The following is a 26,289-nucleotide window of genomic DNA, read 5'->3' on the forward strand; positions in this document are numbered from 1 at the left end:
GGGTTGCGGGTTTGTGGGTTTGTGATTAATACATTGTAATCCTTGTATATTATTTTTTCTCATAGTGGAAGATCGTGTTTCTTGCCCGTGGAGTAGGCTTTGCCGAACCACGTAAAATCTTGGTGTTCATCTTGTGGCTTGATTTGCTTGTTTATTTTATTTTTCCGTTATATTTGTGCACGATCGGATCGGATTGCCCGGCAGATTTTCTCAACACCAAGGTCCGCCAGATACTCTGTTTTTTATGGAACCAGGTGGTGTGGTACCATAGGCTAAGGGCTTACAAGCACGCACTCCATGCTATTTTGGTTCATTTTAATTTTTTTTTTTCATCCTGCCTGAGTCCTGAGTACAATGGTCTGACTCCTTACGGTCCTTATCAGTTTTTCCGAAAAATTAGGCTCATGACCAGAGCCACATGTATCCTTCACTGTGAGCGCCACCCTAGGCTGTTGACATCCAACCTCATCACTTAGAAATTTGAAATCTGAATTCAAATTTGGCCGGGGCCCACAATGGGCAGGGACATAACGGTCTTATTAAGCTGACCTACTCCAGTATAATGATCAACGGTTGAGATCTTCTTGATGGAAGATGGCAGATCTAACGATTTAGAACCAATCCTGGAATCATCCAATTTCTCTTTGGATTGGTGTCCATGTTCTGATTTTGATTGGATCACATTGCTCATGTGCTTAACCATATTTTGTGATGCATATCCCGTGGCTTTATGAAGTAAACCATATCTGAAATCTGGTACCCTATATTGGCCCCTTTGTTTAACCTTTTGTTCTTGACATGCTTAGACCCCCAAACTAAAGTAACATGCTATTATGTACCGGGCTTCGGCTGACTGTGGTTTTTAACAGTTTCTTAGATTTTGATCCTCGTGGTGTGAACGAGGAAGAGGAGGCATAGCTTTTGGAGTCTTTGATAGTTTTATTTGAACCTTCAGATAGTGAGTATGATGTAAACCATTGTATAAGACTACATTCAAATGTTAATTTTGGGCAGTAGGAGTGAGAACGAGGAAGCGGAGGCATAGCTTTTGGAGTCTTTGATAGTTTTATTTGAACCTTCAGATAGTGAGTATGATGTAAACCATTGTATAAGACTACATTCAAATGTTAATTTTGGGCAGTAGGAGTGAGAGGTTTTGATTTATTGATTTATGTACGACCTTATTATCTCTTTAGAATTTGTTTGGCATAGATGGTTCTAATATCGTTTTGGTAGCCTTGTATACTTGTAGAGTTCTCTTTGCAGGTATACAACGTTGTCCCATCTTAGGCCGTGTATAAGATTGGGGCATGGCAACACATCAAGTACGTGGCTAAAAATCTAGAAACAAAAAGCAGGAAACTAGTGTCCCCAAGTGGTGAGAAGTGGCTAAATATCAGGAAACTAGTGTCTCCAAGTGATGAGAAGTCACTAAAAATCAGGAAACAAAAAAAAGACATTTTCATGTTTTTTAGCCACTTCTCACCCTCATCTCAATCGTCCCCTCTCAAATCTACCCACCCTACTCTTTCACCACTTGTAGACAATAATTTTTTGCCTTAAAAAATGAGGATAACGAAAAAGCTAGCAGTCCTTAAATAACCTCCCCCATTTGGTCATAAAGCCACTGAATGGAGGCATTTCTGCTAGACAAAAGGGTTGTAGTTATAATATACTCAGGCATGCACACTGTTGCAGAAGTATTATGATCCACTTTTTTGGACCGCAGAATCTATGTTGGATCTCCAATGTCCCAAAAATTAATCCATTTAGACAATCTTAATATCCGGGATCCAATATAGGTCCTACTCATGAACGCTCGTGATTAATCAAAGGTTGGGCTTACTATGTTATAAGAATGAGGTCACCCCCTATTAGGTGTGCCTCATTATATTAGAATGATGTGACGCCCTACTGAAGCATTTCCTCAGCCACCAATATCCTAATCTTTTGTTGGCCTACTTCTCTCGTGTGGTCCCTTCTAGAAGACTGTTAATCCAGTTGACTTTTAGGGTCTAAACAGACATGCCAGATCACTATTATTCCTTCCCCTTCACACGTATGCAAAAGAAACTTCGCAGCAGCTACTCACAGCTCATTTTTTCTTCATTTCTACAGTACTGATAACTTTCACCTTCTCTCGGCGGCTAAAAGCATGGTCACAAATATCTCCCTCATTTTATGAAACAAGAAATTACATGACAGAGGGCCGTATAAACACGTAATGTGGTACGATAGAAGTACCACGCTTGATATTTAACCCAACAGCAGCTCCATAAAAAGGTGAGCTGTTGTTGGATCAAATATCAAGGATAGAATGATGAGTACGTGTTTATAAGGCCCTTCATCATATAATTTCTCGTTTAGAAATTATACGATGAAGGGTCTTATAAACGCATACAGGTGGTAAGGATGGGATGATGAGTATGTGTTTATATGGCCCTTCATCATATAATTTATTTCTTACTAAAACCACATTATCCCAAAATTTCCCCAAGATTTTGAAGAATCATCAACATGCTTCTTACACATGACTGATTCACAATATTATCTGTTGTCTTAATTTTGTTCTTAAATTTTAAATATTTATATATTTTATTTTTGGCCTTTTCCAATTTAATACCAAAATTAACAAAACATATTAAAATATCTCGAGATGCACCCTTTCCAAGAAATACCCAAGACAAATATGTGACTATGGCTCAAAGTCAACACTGTACAACTTTTCTTCTTTTTAAGCACCGTGTCTGCAACCTCAATCTTTTGTAATCATCTCTTCACTAAAATTTCGACCTCGGAGCTCAGAAATGGATCGGAGGCTATACGAGGCAACTTTGAGGGGTGATATACTCACCTTTCTCAGTCTAGTTCAAGAAAACTCAGCTGTGATCGAACAACTGACTCACAGATCATTAAACACAGTGCTGCACCTTGCGGCGAGGTGTGGACATATCGAATTGGCATCGGAGATCATTAGATTAACGCCCGGTATGGTTTCATCAGAGAATGAGAAGATGGAGACACCACTGCATGAGGCATCTCGCGAGGGGCATGTCCAAGTGGTGATGCTACTGTTGGAGAATGATCCATGGGTCGCCTATAAACTCAACCACAAGAACGAAAGCGCCCTCTTTGCCGCATCAGCTCTTGGGCACTTGGAAGTGGTGAAGTATCTTTTGAGCAAGTCCTCATTGCTTCTTATGTCCGAAGAGGATGGAGCACCATCTTCTCTTCATGCGGCTGCAGCTGGAGGATATACAGGTAACATTACAACTAGGGGTGCAACTTGGGTTGAGTTCGGGTCGGGTTCAGGTTGAGAGTTTGGTAACCCGACCCGACTGAAACCCGGAATTTTTTATGCATTTTTAACGTTTTTAAGCTTAAAAACTCGGGTCTTGTCGGTCGGAAAAAAGGGTTCCTTAAGTTGGGTCAGATGGAAATCAGGTCGGGTTGGGTTAGGGTTGGAAAAATGGGTTCCTTAGGTCAGGTCAGGTTGGCCTCAACCCAACCCGACCCGACAAGACAGGACAGTTTCACCCTTAACTACAACCTTGCTGGCGGTAACTTGTGGAGTTTTTAGGGTTAAGGTCGTTGTTTAAAAGCTCCCCAAGTCAATTACCAACTCACCCAAGTCGACTCCCTTTTACCCTTAGAGTACTCATCCAACAAAACAGTGTTAACTTGGATGAGAGCTCAGTCAAGTAAAATAAGAGTTGAGTCCGGCAAGTCAATGATACAATAAATTTTCCCCACACCTAGTGAAAGGAATTTTGATTGAATTCATGGAGCAGAAATCAGACACAAACGATGGCATAGTAATCGTTCATAGAAGTGTTCGATGGACAAAAAATTTCAAGGTTGTTATGCTCGCAAAATTCTATATATAACAAGGGAAATGAAATCAAACCTTGTTTTAAAAATTGCACAAACTGAGCTTTTTCAAGTGCGCAAGCTCAGCTGTCAAAGGCGACAAGCCAATTAAAAAAGAAGAGCTATTGCAATTATTAAAACATGGTTGTGCTCACATCATTTCCCTAAAATAAATTATCTAATAATTACTATTATCAAATTTTGCTAAATTCCAAGAAGAATTTTATTTAGGTAAAATGACTGGAATAATGGGCTCTTTTCCTCAAATAGCGTGCAATAAGCGTGCATGAGGGGTATTTTGGAAATGACCAAAGGAGAAAATTAACGACTTTTGCCAAAGAAAACATAAATGCCCTTATGGCTTATTAAAGTCATCTTCAACAATCATTTCACTTTTGCATTTTACATTGGGAAGTGATATATTTGCCCCCTTTTTTACTTGGGACAGCCCCCTCTAGTGTATTTATGAATTCTCTTTTACACTATGTGGCTGTCCCAATTAAAAATAGGGGGCGAATATATCATTTTCACTTTTTCTTTACGTTTTACAATAGGAAATGACATATTCACCCCCTTTTTTGCTTGGGAGAATCCCTATAGTGTATTTATGAATTCTCTTTTACACTTTAGGGGCTGTCCTAAGTAAAAATAGGGGGCGAATATATCATTTCGTTTGAACTTTATGTTTTGCACTGGGAAGTGATATATTCGCCCCCTTTTTTACGTAAGAAAACCCCTCTAGTGTATTTATGAATTATCCTTTACACCATAGGGTGTTGTTCCAAGTAGGGTGAATATATCATTTACTTCTTTACGGTGGAAAGTGATATATTTGCCCCCTTTTTTACTTGGAATAGCCCCCTCTAGTGTATTTATGAATTCTCTTTTAGACTATGGGGTATGTCCTTAGTAAAAACAATGGGCAAATAGTAGTTTTATAACTCGAACCACTATTAGGCCCTCTGAACCACTAATTAGAAATATTTAGGCAGCCTTAACTACTATTTGGGATGTTCGAACGACTATTAGTCCCTCTGAACCACTAATTTGAACTCTTTAGATAGTTAACCACGATTTAGGATGTTTGAACCACTAATTATACAATATGAAACACTACTTAGACCCTCTGAACCACTAATTAGAACTCTTACGACATTTAACCACAATTTAGAATGTTTAAACGACTAGTTATACAATATGAACCTCTACTTAGGCCCTCTAAGCCACTATTAGACCTATTTAGGATGTATGAACCACTTGTTAGACCCTATGAACCATTATTAGACTTATTTAGAATGTTTGAACCACTACTTACACCCACTGAACCACTATTAGACCTATTTAGGATGTATGAACCACTATTTAGACCCTATGAACCACTGTTACACCTATTTAGAATGTTTGAACCACTACTTGCACCATTTGAACCACTATTAGACCCTTTGAATAACTATTAGACCTATTTAGAACCTTTGAACTACTATTAGACCTTTTGAACCACTATTTATACATTCTGAACAACTATTAGACCCTATGAACCACTATTAGACGCTATGAACCACATTCTATGAGCCACATTCAATGATCGACCTTTAGGTCGACCTGTTAAATCAGTTTTAATAAGAGGTCGACCGCACAGTCGACCTCATTCCATTTCAAATTGTAGTTCATAGTGTCTAATAGTGGTTTATCGTGTCTAAATAGTGGTTTAGATGGTTTCATTAGTGGTTCATAGTGGTTCAGCAGAGGGTCTAATAGTGGTTCATAGGGTATAGAGAGTGGTTCAGAGGGTCTAATAGTGGCTAAGAGGTGTCTAAATAGTGGTTCAGATGGTCTAATAGTGGTTCGTGGTGGTTCTAGTGTCTAATAGTGGTTCATCGTGTCAAAATAGTGGTTCAGATGGTATAATTAGTGGTTCATAGTGGTTAAGCAGAGGGTCTAATAGTGGTTCATAGCATATAGAGAGTGGTTCAGAGGGTCTAATAGTGGCTAAGATGTGTCTAAATAGTGGTTCAGAGAGTCTAATAGTGGTTCGTGGTGGTTCAGAGAATGTAATTAGTGGTTCATAATGGTTCAGAGGGTGAAATTAGTGGTTCATAATGGTTAGAGGGTCTAATGGTCGTTCATAGTGTCTAAGAGAGAGATTAGAGAGAGGATAGAGAGAGACGAAAGAGATGCGAGAAAGAGAGAGATGAGAGAGACGAGAGAAAGAGAGAGATGAGAGAGAGCATAGAGAGAGATGAGAGAGAGAGAGAGAGAGAGAGAGAGAGAGACGATATATTCACCCCCTATTTTTACTTGGGACAACACCCTATAATGTATAAGAGAATTCATAAATACACTAGAGGAGGCGAATATATCACTTCCTTGTGTAAAACGTAAAGTAAAAGTGAAGTGATATACCACCCCCTATTCTCACTTGGGACAACCCCCTATAGTGTAAAAGTGAATTCATAAATACACTAGAGGGGGCTGTCGCAAGTAAAGAAGGGGGCAGATATATCACCTTTCTTTGTAAAGTGTAAAGCAAAAGGAAACAGTGGTTGAAATGACTTTAAGGGGCATTTCTGTCCTTGGTTGCAAATGTCCGTACCAACCCCCTCATTTTGGTCATTTAGAACCCCCCTCTCATGCACGATATTTGAGGAAAAAAGCCCATTATTCCCGTCATTTTCCCTCTTATTTATTAATTAAATTTTTTCCTTTTGCTGTAAAATATTTCTTTTTCAACTCTTTCTTATTACTGTTAATTTTGGGAAAAGGGAGCTGTATTGACTCACTATTTGTAAGTCAGCATGTCTTTTCTTTTTTAATTGGCTAGTGAGAGCTTTTTGGGAATGTCAATAGCCTTTGACAACTGATTAATAGATAGCACAAACATAGTTTCAGATAGGGGTGCAAGTTTGGCCATGTGAAGCCCTAACCCGCCCTAAGCCCGAACAGGGTCTGGGCTGGTTTTTTAAAAACTGAGGGCGGGTCAGGGTTCATTTTTTTAGGCCTTGACTCAGTGTCGGGTTGGGTTTAGGGTTGATACCTCGGGTCAGCCCGACCCGGCCCAACCCTAAATTTTTTATTAAAGAATTGAACCCTAAGTTTTCTATTAAACAATAGAACCATCTGTGCATGTTTCTTTGTTAATGTTTTCTATTATCTTGGATTGAGGTTTGTTTAGATTATTATTATTGTCTCTGTTGTTGTTGAATTCATATTGTTTGATTTTGTTCCCTTTCTCTGTTTATTGATCATTTTGTTCTATATGATATGTGGTTGTTTTATTTTTGGCACTCTTAATAGGTATTTGCACTAGGGGCAATCAGGGCCAGCCCAGCTCAATTAGGGCCAGGGTTGCGCTGAGCCCTGCAGGGGGGGCATTGGGTTGAGGTTTCTTTGGCCTTGACTAGGGTCAGGGCTGGCCATGGCCAAGATAATAGGATCCAGGGTTGGGCTAGGGTTTTAAAAAACCCGGCCCAACCCGACCCTGTTGCAGCCCTAGTTTCAGAACTCTCTCGCAAAGCGGGTTGACTAGCCCGAGTCGACTCCCTTTTACCTTGGCTGAGTTCTATACGGTTTTTTGCTCTAGAAAGTCTAGTAATCTCCTATGATTCTCCAATTATGACGAAGTCAACTGAGTACTCGATCGAAACTAGGATCTGCTTTGACCACGTTTTGGCCCACCAATCCGAACAAAAATTTGCATTACATGTGAAGTGATTTTTGTTCTTAACATAGATGAACAGACTCTAGGGTAATTTTTGGGTAGGAATCTTTCAAGCATTTCTAAACAATATGCAAAGTTGATGAGAAAATCCACCGGGCAATCCAATCCGATCATGCACAAATTAACGCAAAAGTAAAATAAACACAAGTCACAAGATGAACACTGAAATTTACGTGGTTCGGCCAAGCCTACATCCACGGGCGAGAAACATGATCTTCCAATATGAGAAAACAATATATAAGGATTACAATGGATTAAACCCAAAAGCCACAAACCTCAACCCTTCCCTTACTTCTCTCACCCAAGACTGACACAAGAGAAACCAAGAGAAAAAACTCACAAGAGAATTTCCAAGAGAAGACCCAAGAAGAAACCCTAAGAGGAACCCAAGAAGAGACCCAAAGAAGAACCCTCTCTCTCTCTCTCTCTCTCTCTCTCTCTCTCTCTCTCTCTCTCTCTCTCTCTCTCTCTCTCCCTCTCCCTCGACCTCGACCTCGAGAAGAAGAAACCCCAAGAGGAACCCAAGAAGACACCCAAAGAAGAAACCCCAAGTCTCTTTTCGCACTGTATTCACGGAAGGGTTTTGAGACATATCCGGATTTCCTAAAAACCCAAGAAACCCTCTTTCTATTTTTTGCCTCCCATCAAGCTGTGGGAAATAAGGCAACTTACCAAACAATCTCCACCTTGATGTTGATGTTGCCACTGGTCCACTGTGGCCGGAAACCACCATTGACCTTCCAAAGTACCAGCCACACACCCTCGAATCATCTTGGTTCTGACTCCTCTTGATTCGATCAACACAGCTAGTGCAAGTGTAGCTGCCAACCCATTGACTCACACAATTAACCATGGAGAGGGAACTTGATCCATCATCCCCAACGCAGGTACTGTCACCTTCTCACCATCGTCTACAACCTGAAAACCTGTCTCTTCACCAACTGCGAAAGAGACCCTACGCGTGACTCACTTTCACTCTGTTTCCAGCTAGCCATTGGGATCTTAGGAGCACTAGTCACCATGTCACCGACTATACGATATAATCCATCACACTTCTCTCATTTCATCAGAACCATACCGCTGCATGTGATTTTCAGGGCTCCACCTGTAGCTAAATACCTGCAACCCTTGGAGTCCAACCGGCCAAGCGATACTAGATTCTTCCGTGTCTTTGGGACATTGGGCACACCACCCAAAGTATGAACTACTCCATTGAACATCTTGATCTTCACCATTCCAACTTTCATGATGTCACAAGTAGACCCGTCACCCAAGGAAACTACACTCGCCCTGGTCTCTTGAAACGTATCAAAATATTCCCTCCTGGAGCATACAAAAACAGAGCACCCTGAATCTAAAATCATCTCATCATGAGAAGTGTGATTAACTGTGGAGACTGTGACAACATCTCCAACCTCTTTGCTTTGCTCATCCATTCCGGCCACCACTGTATTTGTAGCACCATTGTTCGCCTGGTTGGCTCGCTTCGGACAATCCCACTTGATGTGCTCATATTTTTTACAACAGTCACATTGCATGCCCTTTCCGTTGGCCCTAGATCTTTACATGACTTTTTCTGATCCCCTGTCAGACAACCTTCCTCTTTAATTACTACCATGGACAACCAACCCATGCTCTTAGCTCCCATCAAGAACATGTTTCTTCCCCATCTCATTCGATGGGAGTGACGCCATGACTTCCTCTAACTTTACTGTATCCTTACCATACAATAAAGCGTCACTAATTTGTCATACGAATCAGGAAGCAAAGTAAGAAGTAAAAGGGCATTGTCTTCTTCCTTCAACATTTTATCAATCCTGTGGAGTTGATCCACAAGCCCGTTGAACAACGCAATGTGTTCAAGAAGATTCCCGCTTTCCTGCATCTTCAACTAGTACAATCGTCGCTTCAGATACAATTAGTTGGCCAAGCTTTTTAACATGTAAAGCTTTTCCAACTTCTCTCATAATTTAGGTGCTTCATCTTCTTCCACAACGTTAAACATAACGTTATCTGCCACACAGCAGAATCGTGATGACTGCCTTCGACTCAATGTCTTCCCACTCAGCATCCGTCATCTTCTCCGTCTTCCCTTCATTTCCCTTCAATGCCTTAGCCAATCCCCATTGAACTAGGATGTCCTTCACCCTCATCTGCCACAGGGTGAAACTGCCCTTTCCGTCAAACTTGTCGATGTTGAATTGGGTAGAATTCGATTTTACCGCCATCTCAGATCGCTCCGCACTTCTCGGTGTGGCGCTCCACCTCGAATGAGAATCTTTCTTGGACGATCTTTTTACTCCCAAAGATCCCTCTAGCCGTGATCCAACTACAACAGCCACAATCACTCCACCCGGACTCGACGATCACTCCAACCACAGCTCTGATACCACCTGTTGAGAAATCCGCAGGGCAAAGCTGATCCAATCGTGCACAAATTAACGGAAAAGTAAAATAAACATAAGCCAAAAGACGAGCACCGAGATTTACATGATTCAGCCAAGCCTAAATCCTCGGGTGAGAAACACGATCTTCAACTATGAGAAAACAATATACAAGAATTATAATGAATTAAACCCAAAACCCACAAACTGCAAACCTTTCTTTGCTTCTCTCACTCGAGACCGTACACAAGAGAAACCCATGAGAAAAAACCCACGAGAATTTCCAAGAGAAAACCCAAGAAGAAACCCCAAGAGAAACCCAAGAAGCCCTCTCTCTCTCTGCGCAGCCAACACACCCCAAGCACCAAGTCTCATGCCGCACGCTATTCACAGAAGGGTTTTGAGACTTATATCTGGATTTCCTAAAAACCCATGAAACCCTCTTTCTATTTTTGCCTCCCATTGAGCGGTGGGAAATAAGGCACCTTTCCCAACAAAACTAATTGAAACCAAATGCAAACCATTGTACTTCTTCAAGTAAAAGGCTTTCCACATAAATAAACAACAAGCGCTAGCAATCTTTGTAGCACTTGGAAAAAATATGAAAACCATTTGGAACCAAATTTCAGTAACGAAATGTAATTCTATTTCAAATGCCAACATAATCTCCCATGACAAGTTCTTAATCTCCCATGACAAGTTCTTCGCTCTCCAACCCTTCATTTGCAAAATAATCAGCCTCAAAATTAGCCTCCCAAAGAATATGCTGAAATGATACTTCAACTGCCAACAGTAGAACATTGTCTAAAATCCCCGTAATAAGTTGGGTGTCTCCAAGGAAACCTCTCACCTCTAGTCATCCATCTAATCACATTTGATTATAAATGGGCCTTGGAATTGATTTACCATAATCTCCATTTAGTGCTAGGATTACTACTTGCACTCCAAGCAAAACCAAGTATAAATCCGTCGGGAAAAAAATATTTTTTTAGCAATGGACATTAGTTCTCTATTAATGGAAAATTAACGACAGACTTTTGAAACCTAACGCAAATATTAATTTTTTAGAGACAGATATTGAAATCCATTGCCAAAACCTATATTCCATGTAGTGTTGTGGGGCTCTTTTAACCAACACATTGCCAAAATTCTTGCAGCTATATGTTCATCAAAAGGACAGAACTAAAGCAGAGACACTGGTGCAAAAGAAACACAAATTCACCCTCATCTACTACCCTACAAAAAAAAAAATTAGGTCACCTCATCTAGAATCTGTTCTGAAGCCTAATGAAACACCAAGAGTTAGACATTTGACTCAGATCTTCCCTAATATAAACACTATTACACCAGAATAAGGAACATAAGATGCATACCAAATTTCAAAAACAGAATAAGCTACCCTCACTTTGTGATCTTTCCAAGTAAAACAGCCCAGAAAAATTAACTCACGCCAGAGTTGGATGTAAGCTACCCTCACTTTTGTTTTGAAAGTTAGATTTTTCTAGTCATGCCATGCTTACATTCACCTGTAAATTATTAACAGAATGAAAAAGAAATGAGAAACTTCACTTAGCCTAAACAGCTAAGCATGCTTCTCTTTATAGTATAATTATTAAATTTGTTACAGATATTACATTAAAAAAAAATGTTACAGATATTGTTCGAGAAATACTAAATGGTCGTCCAGATTTCTCACGGAAAAGAGATGGGCAAGGATTTTCTCCATTGCATTTAGCTTCAAGCAAAGGGCACTTGGAGATAACAAGAGAGTTTCTAAGAGTCGATTCAGACCTCTGCTTCCTAAGAGATAATGAGGGAAGGACACCTTTCCATTTAGCAGCAACCAAAGGGCGAGTTTCCATCCTCGATGAGATCCTCTCGATAAGTCTCGAACCCGCTTGGATGTTAACAAAAGGGGGAGAAACGGTTCTACATCTAAGCGTGAGGAACAACCAGTATGAGGCTGTTCGGTATTTGGTGGAAAAGCTTGACATTACAGAACTAGTAAACTCACCTGACAACAATGGGAACACCGTGTTACACCTCGCAACTGCTGCAAAACTCTCTACGGTAAGAACCTCTTGCAAATTAAGGACCAGCTTTAGTTCACATAAGCATGGAGTGAGAGTTTTAACTGTACTAACATAGTTTTTGTTAAACTACGAGTTACTCCAAAAGCTTAAGTTGTTGGAGAAGGCGTTACTTATTCTTTTATACTTTAACACTCCCCCTCACGTGTGGCCCCTCTTTCTTTGGTTTGGCATACACGTGGAACATGTGGCCCCTCTTTTGGGTTTGGCCATTGCATGTGGACTTTTTTTAATAACAGCGAGTTGTGAGACTTGAACCCAGGACCTGGAGCTCTGATACCATGTTAAACTACCACTTAGTCCAAAAGCTTAAGCTGTTGGAGAAGGAGTTATTTATTCTTTCATACTTTAACAGATTTAAATTTCGGATTTCGGTCGGAACCGACACCAAGAGAACATAGAATCGGTGTCGGTCAAGATTTCGGCGAAATTTCGGCCAAAATTTAAAAAAAAATAAATTAGTTTCAGTTGTGGCCAAAACCGACATCGAAACCGACATTTCAATCCTTGTGTAAACTACAACTAACCACACATCCCAGCCTTTCAAGGAAACTATCAATATGAAATCTGCATCTCGAGGTATACATGGTTCGACAAAGATAATCAATATGAAAACTGCATCTCTCAGTTACTAATTAAAGCTTTTGGAGAAGGCGTTATTTAATCTTTTATACTGTCACAAAGATAATCAAAATCTAAACACAAACTCAAACACAAGGTATACATGGTTATACATGGTTCGGCAACAATGTCTATGTCCATTAGACAAGAACTGATCTTTCACTATGAGAAAGAAATAATACAGGATTACAACATATTTAACCTAAAGCCCCAAAACCGTAACACTTTCACTTCTCTCTCAACCAGGACCTTGCACTTTTCTTATCTAAAGAAATATAAGGAAAAAAATCCATTCTCCTCACAACAATAGAAAATCAAGAGAAAAAACCTCTCTCTTTTCACAAAAGACACTCACCCGTCAAGTAAGGTATTTCATACCTCATTCTGCGGGTGGTTTTCTAAACCTAAGTCTATAAATCTCTCTCTCTCTCTCCAACTATTGAAACTTCAAGAGAAACCCCAAGTCCTATACTCCTCTCTTTCCTTCTTAATAGAAAAGAAAACCTACAAGAAAGTCCCACTCCTAGTCAAACTGGGATGGTTCCACTCAGGTTTTGGGAGACAAGTGGCAATCCGAACAATCTCCAACTCGGCTCGTTTCTTAACCACCTGAAAATATCTTGGCGCCACCACCGGTCAACTATTATTGCAAACTATTGTCCTTATGAATCGCTAGCTATACACAATCGAATCATCTCGGTTCTAACTCTACCCGACTCAATCAACATGGCTAATGTCATTCCATTTCTAAGTACAAGAAATATCACAATTCACTGTGTTCCCCACTAGAGGATACACTCCTTCATACTTCTCACTATTAACCAGAACTATGCAAATGCATGTGATTGTCATGTCTCCACCTGCTGCTAAATTTATGCATCCCTTTGAGTCCATATAGCCTAGAGACACTAAATTATTCAATATCTTTGGCACGTATGCTACACCACCCAAAGCGCGGACTACTCCATCAAATATCTTATTATTCAATACCTGAATTCTCATGACATCACAAGTGAACCTAACACCTAAAAGGACACAACTCCTCTCATGGAATGAATCAAAATATTCCCTCCAAGAATATAAATAGCTCATCTTGAATTTAGAATTCCCTCATGACAAGTAAAATTGTGATTACCTGTGGAAAATGTGAACATCTCCAACCATTTCACTTTGGTCATTCGTATCACCACCACTGTATTTCGAGCACCAGCGTCCAACTTGTTAGTTCACTTTGGAAAATCCTGCTTGATGTAACTGTAACTATTGCAATGATAACACACACGCCTTTTCGTCGACCTTGGATCCTGCCTTTTTCTCCTAATGAACAATCAATATATGGTCCTGACAATCATCTTGATTAGGCCATCTCATAATTTCATTTGACAATAGTGTTGTCGTGACATCTTCAAACTTCCTTATTGCCTTCCCTTATAGTAGCGTATTCACCATATTATTGTACGAATCATGAAGCAAAGTAAGAAGCAATACAGCCCTTTATGAAAGAGTAGGGTATCTCCTAAGTGGAACCTGTGCCCACATGCTAACCACCTCTACCACAGCCAAATGACTGACTACAGCTCCATTTGAATAGGTTCACTTCTCAGTTCTCCCACTTTGTTTGACAACCCTGCTTCTTTTTTTCTTTTTTTTGAAAGTTAAACAACAACCCTGCTTCTTCTCTTTTCGAAGATCCGCTTCAAACAATATCAAGACTGGCTTTGATTCTTCCATGTTGATGCGGCAACAGTTTTTTTTAGTCGGAAGGAAGAGTTGTTCGGCTTACTTTTTCCGGCGGTTGAGGGGAGGTGGGTTTAAATATGGAAAGGAAGAAAAAGATCAATGTGCGCCTTCTTCATTAATCTTTTCATCAGCCTTGTAGAGTTTCCACAATCTCATTGAACCTATTCATTCTTTTCATAAGATTTCTCCCTCATTCTGACAAGCTTTTCAACATATAAAGTTTGTCCAACTTATCCCATAATTTTGGCACTGTTTCTTTCCCTATAACGTTGAACATAATGTTATCTTGTAGCCATAATCAAATAGTGCTGAAAACCCTCGACTCATCCAGCCCGGCATTCTACCTCTCCCTACAATAAAGAGTGAACCTACACTTTTCATCAAAATTTTCAATAATTTCAAGGTTTAGCCCTTTGTCTCCATTCCAAATCACCCCACACTTCTAAACAATATGTCGTAAATTCGGTCACCCACAAAGCAAGGAAACCTGAGAAAGACGAGCAAATAATTCTCTTTCAACACGTTGATAAATCTAAACAATTGATTCAACAACTTTTCAAAATCACGGAGAAATATAGATGATAAATACATCGTCGCAGAACACTATGCCCAATGAGAATTTCTTGAACAAGCTTTTACCTTTCATTATTGTTCTTCGATTAGTTTGAACCAACAATTATGATACCACTTTGTAAAAAATCTAAAAAGTAAAACCCGATCTGATCAAGTGAAAACTAATAAAAAAACAATAAAGTTTATATGGCCATGTGGAGAGATCCTTTTTTGGACTCAGAGAACTAATCTTTCATTGTGCAAAATAAATAATGCAAGATTATAATAGGATTAACCCCAAACCCACAATCTGTAACAATTTCTCTTCTCTCTCAACCAACACCCAACACATCTCTTCACAATAGAAAACCAAAAGAAACAAAGAGAAATTCTCTTCTCCCACAACCGGTACCATAAGGTATTTCATACCATATATAGACTACGTCTAAACCTAAGTATAAGCCTCTCACATCAGAACTTTCTATCTTTATTTTCTAATAAAATCCAAACCTACAGGAGGGTACAACCCCTAGTCAAACTAGGAATAATCCACTCGAGTTGTGAGAAAGGACACAATCCCGCCAACAGATAAGGATGATTATAACCCCTTGATATAGAGAAATGTTTAAAGTTCCATATAGAGTTGCAAAAATATTGGTTTCATAAATAAATGGAAGTTCTCTCCGGCATCTAACAAGGACTATGCGGGCCACCATGTGATTGCACACAAGATTTATAATCCCGACCACACGTGAACTATGTGGGAACAAAGGTCTAAGTTAGGGTCAACGCTATAAGTTATGGTTGGGATAACCAGTTCCTATTAATATATCTCTTGTTTTATTCTCATATAAAATTTGGAAACTTGCCAACATGATGAAAGAATTGGTTTTTTTGAGCACAGATGGTGAGATACCTTGTCAGCAAGACCAATGTTGAAATCAATGCCTTGAATCACAGTGGATCAACGGCTCTTGACATCGTTGAGACTGATGTTAGTAATTCTGGTGCGCTCCAGCTTACTTCCATACTAGAGGGCGTTGGTGGTAAAGGAAGCTCTAATTTGCCACCCAGATCACCTGAAATACAAAGCACAATAGAGACCTCCTCTACAAGGTTCCCCAAATTGAATTTGAACGGACCATTACTGCCAGCAAAGAAGGTTCCTAATTCCTCAAACAACAATTCGCATCGCCGACGGCATCACAATCACCAAGAAAAGCAAATCGAAATCCACTTTGAAGGGCTCCGAAATGCCCGAAACACGATAACGATAGTCGCTGTTCTTATTGCCACTGTCACCTTTGCTGCCGGCGTCAACCCACCGGGTGGTGTCTACCAAGATGGAACATTGGCTGGAAAATCAACAATGGGAAGAACTACCCCTTTCAAGGTGTTCCTAGTCAGCAACAACATGGCATTGTTCTTGTCACTTGGCATTGTTATCATCCTTGTAAGCATCATACCTTTCCGACGTAAATCAATGGTGAAATTGTTAGTAATGACACATAAGGTCATGTGGGTGGCTGTGTCTTTCATGGCAATGGCTTACATAGCAGCGATGTGGGTGATCATGCCAACTGGTAGGGGAACCAGATGGGTTTTAGTCATTTTGCTATTAGTTGGAGGGGGATGTATGGGGACTGTTTTTGTGACTTTATCGTTGCTCCTAGCGAGGCATTGGTTAAGGAAGATAGAGTGGAGGAAGAAGAAGGAGAAGAGAAAGGGGAGTCCATCCAGTAGCGTTAGTCATGTGGACGATGAGCTACATGTCCTAAGGAACAAGGGTAGTCCAACATCTACCAACTCAGACCTGGAGAGCTCCGAAACGTCGGGCTACTATATATATTAGTTATAACTATAGCCGATCTTGCAAGATGCAGATCAGTGTGAATGCTTCTGTATGCGAGTTCATGGAGGTTTCATGTGCCACATAAATGCTTTCTCCCATTTCTGAAACTCGTGATGTTCACAGTGTTTTGTATAATATGATTCATTTTAACCATGGGAACTTTCAGAATGGCCTAATACAAGAATAATAATTGCACTTCAACATATATGCGGCACTTCAACATATATGCATGGCCACATGAAATCCTTAGATTAAAGTTTCTGATTTTTTTTTAAAAACATGGGCACCCCAACGATCCAAATGATCAATACAAAAAAGCAAACGAGGGGGAAGAAAAGAACACAAACAAAAGACCTGTCAAGGGTGTTGGAAATTTAATTCAAACGGTGGATCACCATGTGGGGCCCACACAGCCTATCCAAGTTGGTAGTGAGAGTCCAAACTTATGAGTCTATTGATTTATGTCAATCATTATTGTTTATTCTTATCTTGAGTCAGAGTTCTATTAGGAAAGTGAAAATTAGAATCGTGTGTCAATGTTGAGTTGTTGATGGACTAATCGACCTCAACTATATAAAGCATAGTTCGGATGTTTTAGTTTTTTCAAGATGAATAAAAATAAAAAGGGACGTTTTCTTCTGTAGTTTCACCAGTAACAGCCCTTTATTCTCCTCTTGTGTTAGCCCTCTTCTATTCTTGTTCACAATATTCTACAAAGTGGTATCAGAGCAGAAGGTCTTGGGATCTCTCAATCAAGTAGAGAGCAGAAAAGCCAGGGCGAATTCAAAAAAACACCAGCAAGGGTTCGGTAAGTTCACATCATGGCAGGTAACATCAATTCTTCAAATTTTCAGGAAAGTGTTCTTTTATTTAATGGTGAAAATTTTCAATTTTGGGCAGTTAAGATGAAAACGTTATTTATGTCTTATGAATTATGGGAATTGGTGGAGAATGGTTATGAAAATTTTGCAGAAGTGGAAAGATTGTCCACGGCACAAAAGAACGAATTGAAGGAGAGTAGAAAGAAAGATGCAAGGGCTCTTTTCCTCATCCAACAAGCCATGGATGAACCAATATTTCCAAGGATCATGGCTGCAACTACATCAAAAGAAGCATGAGATTTGCTTCAAGAAGAATACCAAGGTACTACGAAGGTAATTTCTGTTAAGTTACAAACTCTTCGTCGTGATTTTGAGAATTTGATGATGAAAAATTCTGAATCAATTCAAGTTTTTTTTCTCTAGAGTGTGTTCTATTGTAAATCAAATTAGAACTTATAGGGAAAATTAGATGATCAAAAAATTGTTAAAAAAGTGTTAAGAAGTCTTCCAAATAAATTTGATCATGTAGTTGCTGTCATAGAAGAGTCTAAAGATTTATCTACATATTCTATGAATGAATTAATGGGTTCTTTGCAAGCACATGAGCAGAGATTGAATAGGACTACAGAAAATCCACTAGAACAAGTGTTTCAATCAAAAGTTGATTCGAAGAATAGATCTAATGATTCAAATAAAGGATTCCGAGGAGGAAGAGGCAGTGGACGTGGTGGATTCCGCGGCAGAGGAAGAGGTGGAGGCCGATTCAGTGGTTATCAAAGAAATCAAAGTGAAGAATTTCAGGATTTCTGTAAAGAAAGTGGAATAAAAAGACAGATGAGGGCGAGTTATACCCCACAATAGAATGGAGTCGCAGAACGAACAAATAGAACATTTGTTGAGGCAGCAAGGAGCATGCTAAAAGACAAAGGGTTGCCTAATGATTATTAGGCTGAAGCAGTAGCCACAGCGGTGTACCTATGCAATCGAGCTCCTACAAAAGCGGTTCAAGGAAAACTCCATATGAGGCTTGAGTGGAAGAAAACCTAATGTGAGTCATTTTAAAAAATTTGGTTCTATAGCCTATGCTTTTGTTCCACTGAAAAAAGATAAAAGTTAGATGATAAAAGTAGAAAGTGTATTTTTATTGGCTAGTATGGAGACAAAAGGGTACCGACTTTATGATCCTATTTACAAAAAATTGATCATAAGTCGTGATGTTATTTTTAATGAAAAAGAAGCTTGGAATTAGAAAAACGATGTTGAAGCCCCCTTATGTGTTCTAAATGAAAATATATCATATGAGACACCTTCTCTTGATGTTTGTTTACCAAATCCTGATGAGTCACCATTTACCTCCAAACAAATAAGCAATTGGACTTAAGTGGATCCACATGTCAAAGTTCAATGAAGATGGTTCTCTCCAAAGACACAAAGCTCGGTTAGTTGCAAAGGGTTATGCACAAAAGTCAGGTATTGATTATTTTAAAACATTTGCAGCTGTTGCTAGAATGGATACTATTAGAACTATTTTGGCTTTAGAAACTCAAAAGAATTGGCAAGTTTTTCAGCTTGATGTGAAATCAACCTTTCTTAATGGAGAACTTGAGGAAGAAGTGTATGTGGATCAACTTCAAGGTTTTGAAATCAAAGGCATGGGGCATAAAGTGTACAAATTGAAGAAGGCACTTTATGGGCTTAAACAAGCGCCTAGAGCATGGTATAGTAAAATTGATAGGTATTTCCTTGAAAGCTTATTTCAAAAGAGTGTTAATGAACCAACTCTTTATGTTAAAATTCATGGTAATTATATCCTAGTTGTTTGCTTATATGTAAATGATATGATATACACTGGGAGTTCTCTTGATATGGTTAAGGAATTTAAAGAGGGCATGCTAAAAAATTTTAAAATGTCAGATTTGGGTCTATTGAATTATTTTCTTAGAATTGAAGTCATTCAAGGATCTAATGGGATTTTCATATGTCAGAAAAAGTATGCTTTGGATTTATTGAAAAAGCTTAGTATGACAATTTGTGCACCTGCAAAAACACCTATGAATACTAATGAGAAACTTACTTTGCATGGAGTTGAAAAGGCAGATGAGAAAATTTTTAGAAGCATTGTTGGTGGTTTGATTTATCTAATTCACAAGGCCGGATATTATGTTTGCAGTTAGCATTATTTTCAGGTTTATGCATAGTCCAAGCATGCATCATTTTGGGGCAGCAGAGAGAGTTATGAGATACATCCAAGGCACAATCAATTTTGGTATTGTGTACTCAAAAGCCACTAACAATAAATTAATTTGTTTTTCTTATAGTGATTGGGCAGCTTTCATTGATGATAGTAAAAGCACAATGGGGTATTATTTTAGCCTTGGATCGGGTGTCATAGCATGGGCATCCAAGAAGCAACTTACTACGGCGCTCTCAAGCACGGAAGCCGAGTATATTACTGCTACAACTACAGCTTGTCAAGCAATTTGGCTACTGAGGATTTTGCGTGATTTCAAGTACGAATAAGGCAGACCTACGTGGATGTTTTGCGACAACAAATCCACAATTGCCTTAACAAAAAATCCAGTTCATCAAGGAAGGACGAAGCACATTGAGATTCGTCACCATTTCATTCGAGAAGTCACAACCAAAGCAGAAGTTGAATTGAAGCATGGCAACACAGAAGATCAAGTGACGGATATTTTCACCAAAGCCTTGCCAGAAGAGAAGTTCAAGAAATTTCGTCATATGATGGGAGTACAATCATTCGCCTAGTTTGAATTAAGGGGGCGTGTTGGAAATTTAATTCAAACGGTGGATCACCATGTAGGGCCCACACAGCCTATCCAAGTCGGTAGTGAGAGTCCAAACTTATGAGTCTATTGATTTATGTCTATCATTATTTTTTATTCTTATCTTGAGTCAGAGTTCTATTAGGAAAGTGAAAATTAGAATCGTGTGTCAATGTTGAGCTGTTGATGGACTAATCGGCCTCAACTATATAAACCATGGTTCAGATGTTTTAGTTTTTCCAAGATGAATAAAAATAAAAAGGGACGTTTTCTTCTTTAGTTTCATCAGTAATAGCCCTTTATTCTCCTCTTGTGTTAGCCCTCTTCTATTCTTGTTCTTGGTATTCTTGTTCACAATATTCTACAAAAGGGAAGGAAGTCAAACATTTCCAAAGGCCACCATAGAGGCTCCCACCCTGCCTAATCTATCGACGTCACTATTAGCCGATCTTCTTACATAATGAAAGAAGTTGCAGTTTCCTACCACTTGATCCATAATTTCATGTATCCAATGAGCAAACCGCCAAGAATGAGATATCCTTTCAGCCATTTTATAACATTGAGGGAATCAATAGGCTAAATTATCCCAATTTCTTGATGAACCGCTCTAATCTCCGCAATCTACAACCCTTATGGGGCTTACAACCTTGAACTGCCGAAGTGGTGCTGCATTTTCTCAGCCATTGTTGGTAAGAGGAGATAGTTCTTATATTTATAAATGAGGAAAGTGTTTCTAGTTGGTCGGCTAGAGAACCTTCTCTAGTCCGCCGACCAAAAACACAATGGGCCCATGTTGTTTGGATGATCCAAAGCATTCATTTGATGGACCCTGGCATAGATAGGGTGTGCCCAAAAAATCAACAACATAGGATCATCCTAACCCTTTGATTTGTGGAGTTTATACGCGTCCATTTTAACCTCCATAAATCGAAGGGGTTAGGATGACCCTATGGAGATGATTTTTTAGGCACATCCTATCTATGTCAGGGCCCATCAAATGAATGCTTTGGATCATCAAAACAACATGGGCTCACTGTGTTTTTAACCTCCATTGTCCATTTTTAACCTCCACAAATCGAAGGGCTAGGATGATCCTATGGAGCTGATTTTTTGGGCACACCCTATCTATGCCAGGGCCCATCAAATGAATGCTTTGGATCATCCAAACAACTTGGGCCCACTGTGTTTTTGGTCGGCGGACTAGAGAAGGTTCTCTAGCCGACCGACTAGAAACACTTTCCTCACATATATATATATATATATATATATATATATATATATATATATATATTTATTTATTTATATATATATTTATTTATATATATATTTATTTATTTATTTATATAGACACACACACTAATGGGGCCAACCGTGCGATGCACGGTTTGGAAGTTAATTAAGATTGGAAAGAAATTAGAAGTTTATTAAAGAACAAAACTGATAGTGGAATGAAATAGTGAAAGACCAAAACAAATTTATACCATCTAAATAGGTTACATTAAGAGCTACAAAGGATAGGAAGAAAACAAATACCTCTTGAACCTGCAAGCATTAATCTGGATGAACATAGAATACGGTGTATCCAAGATATAATCCCTATAATTTAATGAAAGAAGAAAACATTAGGGGTCCAACTCGGGTTAGGTTGGATCGGGTTGAGGCCAACAGTAACCCAACCCAAGATAGCATTCCCTCAATCTGAACCTGAGCCAACCCAATTCAATCCGACCCGATGACCCCAACAGGAAAATACTATCACCCAAAGAAAATCAAGAGAAAATTAGAGGATAAAGGTTGGGATCAAGTTGGGTCCAAAGAAAATCAAGAGAAAATTAGAGGACAAAGGTTGGGATCGGGTTGGGTCTCCAAGGCCTCAACCATAACCCACCTGAAACTAAATCGGGTTCGCTTTTCCCAACCCCAACCTAACAGGAGCCAAAATCGGGTTGAACTCGTCGGGTTCGGGTTGAGCCCGACCCAAGTTGCACCCCTAGAAAACATGTTGTTAGAATTTTTGAACAAAAAATAATAATAAAAGATTTGAAAAGTCAAAGATGCTTTTTCTTTTTGTTTAAAAATTTGGAGGGAAGATTCAAATTATGTTTCCCTCTCTTGTTTTAAAGCAAAAGACTTTTGCATGTGTGGGGACTTGAACCCAAGATCTTGGTGAGTGTGCTTGTGGTGTGTTTTCAAAACTAAAGGCAAATTAATAGTCCCACATCGCTTTGGAAGAAAATTCTTCTCATCCATATAAGATGGAGAGTTGGAGAAAGGCTTGAGCCTTCAAGGGGCTTTAGAATTTGTTGGGTCTTGGGCTTTTAGAAGAGCACAAGCCCATATGTAAATCACACACAAGCGCGCGCGCCTCGCCTCGCCGGGCCGTGGTCTGTGGTTCGGGTCCGGGTTTGGGTTTGGGTATTAAATAAAAAAGGTTATTTTTATTGCCCAAAAACGGTTTTTCTTTTTACCCCATGTTTTTTATAAAGATACACCCCTTAATTGCAAAACCGTTTCAAATCTCAACAGTCACAAATATGACTGTTGGAGAGAAACGTTTTTGTCTTTTAATTGTGATTAATTATCCTCCAACAGTCATATTCTCATCTATAAAAAGAAGAGAACAGCACCATTGGAGAATATATTTACAGAAAACATCAAAGTTTCTGCTTGTCTTCTTCCTTTCCTCCGTTCTGATCTGAGCACAGTTCTACGGTGGTTCTGGGTGGACCAGTCAGCGAGTGCACGTGGACTGGAGCCAACTTTGGCTGTTTTATCTTGGAGCATCGGTTCGCGGATCCCGGTTTGCACCGGTAGGGGGCGGATACGATTCTTAAGGAGAGTGACCAGTGGCACGACTCAGCCTTCTTCTTCTCGATCTGTTTTACAGAAACGTTTTCTACAAAAGCTAAGTACTGATTTATTTACATTTCTAATTTCTGGATTCAATCAAGCCATATATCAGACCCTACTGGACAACATCTAATTTGTCCAACAATCTTAAGAATCGTATCTTTCAAATCTGATCATATGGCTTCTGATAATCCGAACCCAACTTCTGTTGATACCATCTCTGTTGAGAATTCCAATCCAACGGTTATTCGCACCTCTGTTGTGAACAGAATTCTCAACACCATTCCAGATTTTTCCAAGATCGAACGCCTTACTGGATTGAACTATAAAAGATGGAAAAAACAGATTTGTTTGCTCTACAACAAATTGGTGCCGCTTTTGTTCTTATACAATCAAAACCATCTGAAGATTCTGCTGATTTTGAAAACTGGAATAATGCTGATTATATTTGCAAGAACCATCTCTTGAATGGTTTGTCAAATGACCTTTATAACGTATACTATTCATTTGAACATGCTGCTGATCTTTGGAATGCATTGGTAACTAAATATGATTTAGAGGATGCTGGAAATAGGAAATATGTGATAGGGAATTTTTTAGACTTTGCTATGGAAAATGGGAAACCTATATCTGCTCAAATAGATGAGTATCAGTTCCTAATTGGAGAATTGGCTAAGGAAGGTATGAAGTTACCTGACACATTCGTGGCTGGTTCTCTTATTGAGAAACTGCCTTTGTCTTGGAAAGATTTTAAAATCGGAATGAAGCACAAGACAAAAGAATGGACCTTAGACCAAGTAGTTGTTCGGATTAAAATCGAAGAGAAAAACAGACTAAAAGATAAGCAACAAAATGCCAAAGAGTATACCTCTAAGGCAAACATTGTTGAGACTAAGAATGATGGGTCTAAGAATCTGAAACCGAAGAAGGAAAAGAACTTCAAGAAATTTGGACCCAAAAAGAAAGGAGTCTGTTTTGAATGTGGAAAACCCGGACACTACAAGAAGGACTGCCGACACCCAAAGACTGGTTCGTCCAGTGCCAAGGTTAATTTAACCGAGGCAGATGTGATTGCAGCGGTTGTGGCTGAGGTAAATCTAGTGGAAAATCCAAAGGAGTGGGTTCTGGATATTGGTGCTACCAAGCACATTTGTGGAAACCGAAACTCCTTCTACAACTACACCTTAGTTAAAGAAGGGTATCAAGTTTTCATGGGGAACTCACAGACCTCAAAAGTCGTTGGTAAGGGCAAGGTCTTGCTGAAGTTAACTTCAGGGAAAGTACTTGCACTTCAGGAGGTGCTGCATGTGCCGGATATACGGCGTAACTTGGTGTCTGGTGCGCTCTTGAACAGGAATGGACTAAAGCTCAATTTTGAAGCAGACAAGGCAATCATTAGCAAAAATAATGTGTTTGTAGGGAAGGGCTACAATGCAAATGGTTTATTTGTTCTTAATGTACTTGAAATCCTGAATGAAAAAGTATCATCTTCTTCTGCTTACATTGTTGAGTCCTTTGATATTTGGCATGGTAGATTAGGACATAGAAGTGCACCTTACATTAAAAGACTTTGTAATTTAGGTTTAATAAATGAAAAAATTGAACCTAGTAAAGAAAAATGTGAAATATGTGTTGAAGCAAAATTCACAAAGAAACCTCACTTTAGTGTTGAAAGAAAATCTGACTTATTAAAGTTAATTCATAGTGATCTAGCTGATTTTAGAAATCTTGAATCTAGAGGAGGTAAAAGGTACTATGTGACCTTTATAGATGATTACTCTAGATACACTAAAGTATATCTTCTTAGAACTAAAGATGAGGCTGAACAAGCCTTTATCAAATATAAAAATGAAGTGGAAAATCAGTTAGATAGAAGAATTAAAAGACTTAGAACAGATAGAGGTACAGAATACTCTATAACTAAGTTTTGTGATGATAATGGTATTATCCATGAAACCACAGCCCCGTACCAACCTGAATCAAATGGTATAACAGAACGAATGAACAGAACATTAAAGGACATGTTTAATGCTATGTTGATAAGTTCTGGTTTACCCTTGAACTTGTGGGGGGAAGCACTTCTTTCATCTTGTTATATATATAACAGGATACCTCCAAAGAAAAAGGGTCAAATACCATATGATCTGTGGCATAACAAAATGCCTAGTTTATCTCATTTGAGAGTTTGGGGTTGTTTGGCTAAGGTTGGAATACCAGAACCTAAGAAAAGAAAACTAGGACCTAAAACATGTGATTGTGTATTCATAGGATATGCTCAAAATAATACAGCCTACAGATTTCTAGTTTTGAAATCAGTTCAAAATATCCTTGAATATAACACTATAATTGAATCTAGGGATGTTGAGTTCTTTGAACATCACTTCCCTATGAAGAAAGAAATTCCTAAAGAACCTAGTAATGATTCAAGAAATCAACCTGAAACTGAAAAGGAATTGGATTCTGAGTTTCAAGAACTCAGAAGAAGTAAAAGACAAAGAAAAGAAACAAATCTAGGAGATGGGATGTTCACCTATCTAATAGATAAAGATCCTGTAACTTACTCTGAAGCTGTAACATCTCCAGATGCTGTATTTTGGAAAGAAGCTATTAAAAGTGAATTAGATTCCACAATAGAAAATCACACTTGGGAACTAGTGGACCTTCCACCTGGAACAAAAGCACTAGATAGCAAGTGAATATTTAAAAAGAAGCTAAGACCTGATGGGACAATTGACAAGTTTAAAGCAAGACTAGTAGCTAAAGGCTATAGACAGAAAAAGGAGATAGATTATTTTGATACCTATTCTCCTGTTGCTAGGTTGTCCACCATTAGGATATTATTAGCTATAACTTCTATTCATAAATTGGTAATACATCAAATGGATGTAAAAACAGCTTTCTTAAATGGAGATTTAGAAGAAGAAATTTACATTAAACAACCTGAAGGATTCATTGTGTCTGGTCATGAAAACAAAGTTTGTAAACTAATTAAGTTACTGTATGGT

The 26,289-nt window shown here is 38.9% G+C and overlaps 1 protein-coding gene across 1 annotated transcript; it reads left to right on the forward strand.

Moving 5' to 3' along the window:
• Positions 1-2,630: 2,630 nt before the first annotated feature.
• Positions 2,631-17,032, forward strand: LOC143853016 (uncharacterized). Its single transcript, XM_077362716.1, has 3 exons — positions 2,631-3,261; positions 11,627-12,042; positions 15,880-17,032. Exons 1-3 carry the CDS (start codon positions 2,808-2,810, stop codon positions 16,825-16,827), a joined length of 1,818 nt encoding a protein of 605 aa, XP_077218831.1. The 5' UTR covers positions 2,631-2,807; the 3' UTR covers positions 16,828-17,032.
• Positions 17,033-26,289: the final 9,257 nt, after the last annotated feature.

This window comes from Tasmannia lanceolata, unplaced genomic scaffold (assembly GCF_043159265.1).
Source record: "Tasmannia lanceolata isolate RefF3 unplaced genomic scaffold, GAP_Taslan_0.1 ptg000003l, whole genome shotgun sequence".
NCBI lineage: Eukaryota > Viridiplantae > Streptophyta > Magnoliopsida > Canellales > Winteraceae > Tasmannia > Tasmannia lanceolata.